The 10,478-nt window shown below is 40.9% G+C and overlaps 1 protein-coding gene across 3 annotated transcripts in view; it reads right to left on the bottom strand.

Annotated features, from left to right (window-relative positions):
- Positions 1 to 226: 226 nt before the first annotated feature.
- Positions 227 to 10,478, bottom strand: part of map3k7 (mitogen-activated protein kinase kinase kinase 7) — a 29,362-nt gene continuing 19,110 nt past the window's right edge. For all 3 annotated transcript variants that reach the window (XM_084952785.1, XM_084952786.1, XM_084952787.1), the window contains 5 exons: positions 5,503 to 5,570; positions 4,814 to 4,913; positions 4,080 to 4,141; positions 2,026 to 2,141; positions 227 to 1,773 (listed from right to left, as the gene is read on the bottom strand). In XM_084952785.1, coding sequence (XP_084808911.1) covers positions 1,593 to 1,773; positions 2,026 to 2,141; positions 4,080 to 4,141; positions 4,814 to 4,913; positions 5,503 to 5,570 — 527 coding nt within the window. In that variant the 3' untranslated portion in view covers positions 227 to 1,592. The remainder of the gene's footprint in view (positions 1,774 to 2,025; positions 2,142 to 4,079; positions 4,142 to 4,813; positions 4,914 to 5,502; positions 5,571 to 10,478) is intronic.

Genomic DNA, 10,478 nt, shown 5'->3' with positions numbered 1-10,478 from the left:
TGGACATGATTGTACAGGTTGGGTGTGTTTTGTGAATCTGTATGTAGGTTTGTTACATTTTTAAATTTGTTAGATTTGTCATAAAAAATAAAAAAAAATCAGAATAAAGTGTCCACCTTGAAAGATGACCCCCATGTTAAAATGTCTAACTGTATAGCCTTAAAAAGTATATTCTATTGGTTTTAGTCTCTGTAGTTTCATCCTCCATAATAACACACACATCACATCGTTTCACCATTTTGTTTATTTCATAATGCCTTCCTTGATGTCATATGCTGCATCCCCTTCCCAATAACTTAGGAAACATTTCGAAAAAGAGGTGTGTGTGTGTTATAATTCAATCTCACGAGGAGGACTTAAAAAGAAAGATGTTGTTAAGTCTTGGATGTTTAAAACCAGAACCAGTATAATGAGAGATACAATTTGAATATAACCTGATTAAATAGCAACTGTGCAAAAATACTTACGAGATGTGAGACACCAAGAAAAAAAACCGTACATTTCATAGTCCTGGAAATAAAGCTGCTGGCAGACATTTACATTATCAGTTCAACGATACACATCTATCTCTCTTCTTTCCGTTATTATTTCATTCATGTTCAGTAGATCAAAAATATCTTTAAAAAAAAACAAAAAAACTTTTATCCCCACTAAATATCACATAACACAAGCACTTAAAATGCAGGCAACTTCTAAGGCAACATGTGAACTAAAAACAACCTCTACTGTATAGGGAGGTGACCCTCCTCTATTTTGTCCGTTAGGCCATTCACAGACCAGATAAAATATGTCCTATTGCAAACAAATGACACAAAGTGAACTACTGAATAGAAAAGACAAAACGCAAAACAACACTGAGGTCAAATAAGAAGGGATACCACAGCTCCTTGTGTTTACTCTGAAAGCTAGCCCACTTTTTAATGTGTATTTTAATGTGAAGCTCTTCCTTCTGCTGACACATCTGACTGGAGGTCTATGGAGAGGCTCATGCTCACAATTAAAAAGGTAGAGATAATGGGTGAATTTAAAAAGGGGCTATGATTTGGATAACAGGGATTCCTAGCACGCACTGCAGAAAGATTTTTTTGCACATTCTGCTTCAAAGCCTTTGTTTTGAGTTTCACATTCTGAGGAGGATGGTGTGGCCATTAACCACTGAGGAGCGCAAACAGACACTGACTGGTTAGCCCACAGGCCCTGAGAGCAAACACAGAGAAAACACAACCTGCGTCTCATCAGCAAGTTGTCTCGGTCATAGACGTCGGCCACCTCGCTCCGTCCTGAAGCGCAGTGGCGGCAGCGGCAGTGTCTGGGCTCATCTGAATGGAGGACCAGTGATTGTTTGGTCTGCGCTCACAGAAGACACTGTGAGGATGTGCAAATGTATGTACAGGAGACAAAGGTCTTCCTGTTGGGTCTACAATGCAACATGCAGCAGACAGTAGAATAGAGGTCTCTTTCCAAAGCTGGACTGGGAGCAGTGTATGTGCAGAGCAGATGACGGGTAGTGTTGGAGTGCAATGTTGAGGAGCGCAGGAGGGTGGAGGTGACGAGGGGGGGTGAGGAGGGGGAGTGGCAGAGTTTGTGTCTCATCATGACGTGCCCTGTCTCTTCTGTTGCTGAACCCGGATCAGCTCCAGCTGTTTTTTACACTTCTGGTAGTATGTGGACAGACTCTTATTCTCCTCCAGCAGCTTTTTGTGCTCCTGCACCAGACGGGACGTGTTCTGCTGGTCCTTTTCATCTTGGTCCAGTTCAGCAATGAGCTCCTTCCTGTGCAGATAGTCAGGGGGGGCTGCGTTTTTAGACATGTCATTTTCAACATTATGTTATGAGATTATGCATGCAGCTTTGATAGCTTTTATGCAATTAAAATTTTAAACATTCACACATTACAGCTGTGAGATTTGGCAGTCAAGACACAATGAATAAGCATCTTCCACTGGGGTTTATGTGAGGTCTTTGAATGAAAGTGAATTTAAGAAAAATAATTAAGCAACACTTGACTTTAGTCACTACACTTACTTCCTTTGGATTAGCAAGGCAATCTCAGTTTGCACTTTCAGGTATTCTTGGGCCATCTTGCAGTGTTGCTCAAAAACAGCCATGGACTCTTTGGAGTTGGGACAGGGAGCAAGGGGCTGGAAATGAAAATGGACGCTGTTTAAAAATATTCTGCTCAGGCATTAGTATCAGCTAGTGCGTATTTAAATTTACATTACTCTGTTTACAGAGCATCATGTCCTCAGGGATAATAATAATAATCTAATCTAATCAAAATTTATTTATATAGCACATATTAAAAACAACAAAGTTGACAATAGTGTTTCACAGTCAGTAAAAGCACGAGGCAATTAAAACAAAACAGTAAGAAAACAGGGCAGGAAACAATAGGTGACTATACAACAAGCCAGATAACAGCCAACTAGTTAGAATCAAAAGCCAAAGTAAAAAGATGGGTTTTAAGACAGGATTTAAAAGACTGGATAGACTCGGCGGTCCGAATATGAACAGGGAGGTTATTCCAGAGTCTAGGTGCCACGGTTGCAAAGGCCCGGTCACCTCTGGACTTCAGTCGACACCTAGGTTGTGCTAGGAGCATCTGATTGGAAGATCGTAGTGCTCTACTGGGATTCTACAAATAATAATAATAATGAGATGGCTGATGTCCCATGGCCTCAGTCGCCTCATAGCTAAGTGCCTCGAGGCAACTGTTGTTGTGATTTGGCACTCTAAAAATGAAACTCAATGAACTTGAATTGATACCAGTGCAGCTGAGCCGCATCAGATTCAATACAGCATTTACATTACAAAGCAAAATTCAATTCAATTCAATTTTATTTACACAGGGCCAAATCACAACAACAGTCGCCTCAGGGCGCTTTATATTGTAAGGAATACCCTACAATAATACATACAGAGAAAAACCCAACATTCATATGACCCACTATGAGCAAGCACTTTTGGTGACAGTGGGAAGGAAGGGTTATTTACTAGGGGTGCAGCAATACTCGTATCGATATTGAACCGTTCGATACAGTGCTTTCGGTTCGGTACGCATATGTATCGAACAATACAAAATTTTTAATTTATTTTATCAACTTTTCTTCTGACGATCTGTCTGTGTTGAGAGCTCAGTGTATCTGCATTCAACTACTCCGCCTAGGCTGCACTGTCGAGCGTAGATCCACTGAGCTCAGCGCAAGCTAGCGAGACAGATGTTAAGCTCGTTGCAACATGGCAACTGCCTCAACGCTAGCCGAAATTGAACCTCCCCCACCCTCATTCAGATCTGGCGTTTGGAACTATTTTGGTCTTCATGTGAAGTATGACCCTGAAGGTAAGCGCGTCATGGACAAAAGTAAAACAGTATGTCAGATGTGCCACGCAATGCTCAATTACATTGTTGGGAACTAGTGCGTTAGCGCAGTTAGCTCGTTAACGTGTTGACGCCGTCCAGCCCCACACACGGGGCGATCCGCGGTAACTCGTTAACGGAGATTTGCCGCGTTATGGCGTTAATGTCATTTTAACGAGATTAATGCTGACAGCACTAGTGGGAACACAACGAATATGACTGCACATTTACGCCGACATCATCCTAGTGCAAAGACAAGTGGAAGCAGACAAAAACAACAAGCACGCATACTACAAACTACCCGAGTCATTTAGACAGCCGTTAGCACATGATTCTCCTTATGGGGACCTGATATGTTTAATATGCTGCTGAGAATATAGCCCAAAAGAAGCGTATAGTATAGCTTTTATTTTGGAAAGAGCCATTTCTCTGTAATAAACTCTCTTTTCCAAAGATGAGTGATTTCTCGATCAGATTTTTTTTTTTATTATTTTGTTGTTTCAGCAACATTACATTTAAAAACTGTACTTTTGAGTTAAAATATATATTTATAATTTTAATAAATGACAAATTAAAAAGGCATGACCACTTTTTTTGTATCGAAAAAATATCGAACCGTGACACCAAAGTATCGAACCGAACCGTGAATTTTGTGTATCGTTGCACCCCTATTATTTACACATCAGTGCATTGTGTGCAAGTGCCTGATAGGATGGTGTACCTGCAGCTGATGGTCTAGGGTGAGATAAGCCATGGGAATGGAGTTGTCTGAGCCATTTGTATCTGAGGGGAGAAAGAGATATAACAGGCTGTTTTGGGGCTTCATAGAAACAGAAATGTCAGAAATTAGCAACACACGTCCTAAACACATCTTTGGCCAAAAAACAGAAAAATCATTAACATTTATAAAGGTAGCCTGAATGAGTTATAAAGTTTGGCCACAGTGATATTGATGGTGGCATAGTCATTGTGTTTAATAGATGTGTAATAAATCACTGAGGGGTACAATTTTTCAGTCTGACATTTGACATGGATACCTCAGTGGGAACAGCTGACAAGAAGTTGTTCGCAACTAAACTTTTTTGATATGGTCCAGAAAGGATTTGTTTCAATTCACTTAGACTGTCATGGATTTGGAAGAGGAGAGCTTTTTGAGGATTACCAATTAGCAGTTTTCATCAGAAACTGAAATGCCAGGAGTTCCCAGCTGTTACTGCACATGATATGACTCATATGTTCACTCCTAATAATACTTTCCCAATGTGGCAGTCTGAGACCTAATACTTACAATAATTATATAATAATTTCTGTACTGTTGCTCATAATTTCAAACAAATAGCTTACAAAAACTTTTCAACAGTGATTCCCTTCTCAACTGTGGCTGTACATTGGGTGGCACTACCCAATGTAGTAAACAGTAGTTGACTGTAGTGGAATTTGTGCAGTTGTCATTACCTGTGGGGTCATCGGGGGAGAAATAGCCCCTGCCACTTGTCTTGTCAGGCGGCATCATTCTCACACTCGGACTGGAAGATCGACTGCTGTTCCTACTCCCCTGCAAAGGACACAAAAGAAGCCAAAAAGTCAGTCACACCTTCCAAGTCTCAGAGTGAGAAAATGACATCTGGACCAAAATATGAGCAAAATAGTGCACTCATTGTAGACAACATGGAGACATTTTTAGTAATGTCATGTCTTTGAAGATGCTCCACAGTGTTTTGTTAGCAGCAATAGTGAAGAATAATGAGCGCACCATTTAACAGCCACTTTAAGCATTTCTGTCACATTTGTGTCCCACAATGTGGCTGTTATGCTTTAAGCTTGACACAAAAGTACCGTGCACTCTGATTGTGCAGGTTTTAAGTTTACTAATGAATCTAATGCATTGATACTTTAATGGTATAGTAGACAATCGCATTATGCTGTGACGTGATCTGTGAATATGGTTTTGTTGAACTGCTAAGGACTGAACAGTGAAGCTATAATTCTGGGCACACCATAAAGAGCGTGAAACTAGAAAAGCTAACTGTTATCTTTCAAACTAAAAAAATGTGATTTAAGTTAGATCTCTTTAAACGCTCAATCCCTAAAGTCACTAATCATCAAAAAGCTAAAACCTCACAGGTCCTCTGCATATGTCTTACCTGGCTGGATTCTGTGCCGATGCCTGGCAGATCCTGTACAGACCGACGTCTCTGAGACTCACATGTGGCTGTGAAAAGGGTAAAGGACAGACAAGAGAAAGAGTGAGACCTCAAGTACTATGGATAGTGGTACTGGGGGACTAATCCCTGTGTTTGCTTGTGGCTTGACGGGGATCCAGACCCACAGAGCCATACTGTAACAGTTGCACTTACTTAACCATCATGAGTTGTGGTGTGGCGGGAACATAAATAGAATTGAATGGATTGGTTATGTTGTGCCAATTGTTCAAGGTTCACAATATTGAAATGTAAAGACCCAACAATATTAGAAAGAAACCCAAACAATCACCCAACTCCCTGTAACAATCCCCCTAGCAAGCACTTGGCAACAGTGCGAAGGAAAAACTCTGTTTTAACATAAAGACACCTGCAGCAGAATCAGACTCAGGGATGGGTAGACGAGAACAAAAACAGCGGGGCTATAAGTAACCGCCATTGACAGAGAACACAGCATACACACAAACCACCACTCCAGACAAAAATACAAAAAAGGTTGTTGGGGGCGGCTCAGACAAAAACACAAAATGTCACAGTACTCATTCTAGTAATCAGCAATTCATCTGCTGTTCAGGTTAACACTATGCCAGGATGACATTAGGTGCAATCAGAACATCAGCTCGATCACCTTGCAGGAACTACAAGACTCTTCAGTTGCGTACAATTTCAAGTTCTGAAAGAATTCCAGTGTTTTCTCCACACATGTTACTAGGGATGGGTACCGGTATCCGGTGCCTGACATAAACGGTAGTAACCAGACCGAAAAGCAGCGCACATTTAGGTGCTTTATTTCGGTGCTTTTTTTTCCCTGAGATGTCACACACTTTGGATTCCAGCCAATCATTTTACCTTTGCAAGCGTAGTAGGCGGGCCCAGGTATGTACGTTCTTTTAGAGCAGAGCTGCAGATTAAAAATGCCCAAGGCGAAGGGTCAAAGTCTGGCTGTACTTCACAGCAAAAGATGCAAACTCAGCAGCCTGCAACAAGTGCTTTAAGGTGATACTGTGCAAAGGAGGCAACTCCTCGAATCTGATGAAACACCTGGCGACGTACAGCATTTTGTTAAAAGCTGAAAAATGCGCCGTATTTGATAGCTTACTGCGAGACCTCACACCGAGCACATCTACTGCGGGTGGGTTGCCTGTTATCGGACCCGGAGTTAGCAACATCCCCCAAAAACCCGAAGAGGAGAGTCCTGGCCCCTAGCCCTGCCAGTGTAGCAGAAATGATGACAGATGATGACGGCAGCAGCAGCCGTTCTTCTCTGCGTGAGTAGCTTAATGTTGTTCGTGTGTAATTTACGTTGAGTAGGCTAACCACGTTATTAAATTAATGCATGTAAGGTGAACTAGCAAACACCATCGTAGTTACATGCGGCTGTCTTCTTGTTTGATGGCAGATACTCCCTTCACCCTGGCCAAAAAAAGCTAAAATGACCAAAGAAAAAGTGGAAAACAGCTAAACATGAGAGGTTTTTGGACAGTTTGTGTTTTTTTTCCATTGTTTAAGCACTGCTTCCAGACAAGAGTGATACCATAAATCCCCTATAGTTGCATAAAAGGCTAACATTGTTATCTTTTTACAAAAAAAAAAAACAGCTAAACATGAGAGGTTTTTGGACCAATTTTGTGTTCTCCATTCTTTAATCACCAGTTCGAGCACCGTTTAAGCACTGGCACCGTTTCAAAAGTACCGGTTTGGTACTGGTATCGGATAAAACCTAAACGATACCCATCCCTACATGTTACACAGAGTCACAAACTAGCACCAAAACATGAGTGCAATCAATAGTACATGGAGTAATACTACTACCACTCCTCATAACAGCACTAATAATTTACATATCTGTCTTTAGGAATAACAGTCACTCTGAAGCTAAGAGTTGACAGTTGGAGCAACAACATGACAATTAGCCACAGGTACTAACCTAAAATGATATTTTATTAGCAGGCAGGTCCCTCTGGGCTTCACACCAAAATCAACTAAGCTTTGAATGGAATTAAACTTTTTAGGACTCCCAAAAATGCTAAATATTATTCAAGACATCAGACTTTTGACATTTTACCAACATACCATTAATCTGTATTATATATGGTCACAATCTCTGAAATGGCATTGTTAAATGGGAACTGGGACAGTCTAAGATAAAATGTCCTCCTGTTAAAATTGCGGTTGCTGGTGTTTGTTATCTAATCTCTAGGACAGTGTGACAGGGCCTCTAAATAATAATACATTCATAATGCACTGAAAAAAGCAATACTTGTAATCAAAGTTATGGCAAACAATGCAATTAACGATTAAAAATGTGACATTTTGCATAAACTTTTCACCAAACAGCAATGACATGTTGCAACCAACACATTATAACGCACAACTGCTTGGCAAGTAGTTTGCAGACTGGTCAGCATCTTCTATGCAAACTGTTGGCGACCTGCTAGTTACCAAAGAAATCCCCAGGAAGTTTTTGGTGTAGCACTGTATACATCTTTGCAACTAATATCACATGAAAGACTGGCCGCAACATCCAGCAATCGCCTGCCAAACAGGTCACGGGGGTCAGTGGTCAATGAAGTCTTTAGGTCTGCGTGGATGGCTCTATAGCAATGAGTCTCACAGCAACCATTTGCAACTGGTCGCAAGTCACGACCAGTGCAGACTTATTTTGGTGGATTTGACTGATCTCTAGGCCTGTGTGATTCACAATTAACTGACGCCTAAAACAAACAAATAAATAAATAAATAAAATAAGCGATATCAACTTTAACACCACCCACATGGCAAAAGGATTCTTCTATAGTCAGGACATTCCCCAAATTTCTAATTTACATCCATGAAAAGTGATCCTATTAAGACTGATTTTTAGTTTTAGAGTTATTGGTTCTATTACTAGTTAGATAACATAAACTAATATAAACCTATTGACTGCAAACAACCAACCTGATGATGTCATGTTCTGTACTGACAAGATGACACTAAACATTTTTCAAATATTTTAAGCACTTACTTCTTAAATGTAGTCACATAGACAGTGTTACACATGTAACGTTTCACAGATCAAAGCACACCCCACGGTCGGGTCGCTCACTCACCACCAGTGTTGGGACTAACGCGTTATTAAGTAACGCGTTACAGTAACTACGTTATTATTGTGGTAACGAGCACGGTAACTAGTTATTATGCCAAAATCAGGAACGCGTTAGTCGTTACTGGGATTTAGATAGGGTCGTTACTCGTTATTTCGTGTGGTGGCTGTCGCGGAGCTTCCACAGATTCAGTAACATTAGCAAGTGGTGGAGGCCAGCAGGTGGATGAGAGAAAGGGGACGCAGAAGGAAAAGAGACCCGAGGCGGCCGCCGGTCCAAGTGTGAACTGAACTTCAGGTAAGAAGTTATGACCTGCAGTCTATCTGGGTCAGATATAAACCAAGTTTAGGTGGAGTTTATTTTCGTTATTCTGACTTTTTCCGTACTGCGTACTAGCTAGCATGACGGAGTTTCTATACAGCTGGGTGGGTGCTATGAAGTTAATGATGTTGAACTTTATTTTGTTCATAAGTTATTAGAGTTGCCAACCGTCCCGTCTGGTATTCAGAGAAAATATTACGCGTTTCGTATTGAGGTGAAAAGGAACAGTTTGTCCCGTAATTCAGCTACAATGAAAAAGGCACAAAGCTGGAGTTATTCTGTGTCTTTGCTGCACAGCTGCCTCTTCTTCTTTCATTCTCCCCCCTCCCTCTCCCGTTTCTACTTCAATCATGAAAACTGATCAATGATCAGCTGATCGGCTCTCTTGTTTGTTTATCGCCCACTTTGCGCCGAAAGAGGAAACCAGCAGATGTCGCGCTAAACAACAGCAGCACGTTTAAGCTTGATCAGCTGTTGTTAGAATGTATTTAATATTAATTTCTAGTATCAGCTGATGTTTGCTGGAGCCACAGCTGCAAAAAAGCTGCTGGTCATGATGTCGGTTTGGTTATCTGGTGAGAGGGAAACATGAAGATGAAACCAGGAGATGTCCTTACTGAATCATCAGAGCTCAACAGGTGATGGAGAAACAGGTTTAACTTTTAGGTGACAGGAATGAGTTGAAGGGAAGTTATGAACTGTTTCTGAGAGACAAATAACCCCAGGATCCTTTTTTAGGTAGCTGACAGCTGGTAACTGTGCAGGTGCGGATCTAGCAAAGTTTTGCCAGGGGGGCCAGGTAGGGCATTAACAGGGAGAGGTGGTCACAAAGAAATACTTTTCTTTCTTATTCTCATTTAAAATGTCTAGCTTTTAAAAAATAATTATCTGAATCTTACAACAAACAATTGATAGATTGATGCATATATACCATCAAAACAGTGTACATCACTGTCAAAACAGTGTTTATTTTCATTCAAAGGCTTTATGATTTTTCCTATAATGGTGGGCCAGTCTCTAGTCAAAATGCCCGGGCCAATTTTCTGTCCCAGTCCAGCCATGTATGCAGCTCATCTGCAGTCTGGTGTTACCTACATCTTCCTATTCAGAAGGCAGAATTTCCAAGTTCTGAGTACAATCGAAAGCACCACAACTGCAGTTTATGTGTTGGATGTAAAAGGCGCACATGACGCTGTGACGTAGGCTAGAATCATGGCAGCAGTCAATGACGGTCCAGGCGTGGGATTTCTCTCGTGGAAATATGCACACTATCTTTTCCTTTCTATTGGTAGGTGGCACAGTGCACTTGTGGCAAGTAAGCAAGCTAGAAGACTGGCAAAGTTATGGAAGCAACACATTAACAAGAGAATTCTGAGTAAAACCAAAGTTACTTTCCCTAGTAACTAGTTACTTTGAAAGTAACGAGTAACTTGAAGTAACTGAGTTACTTTTGAGAGAAGTAACTAGTAATGTAACTAAGTTACTATTTTAAAGTAACTTACCCAACACTGCTCA

This window comes from Perissodus microlepis, chromosome 15 (genome assembly GCF_051167445.1).
Source record: "Perissodus microlepis isolate ML-2025 ecotype Zambia chromosome 15, ASM5116744v1, whole genome shotgun sequence".
Taxonomy (NCBI): domain Eukaryota; kingdom Metazoa; phylum Chordata; class Actinopteri; order Cichliformes; family Cichlidae; genus Perissodus; species Perissodus microlepis.
The sequence above is the reverse complement of the archived record's forward strand: the minus strand, read 5'-3'. Positions and strand labels throughout refer to the sequence as shown.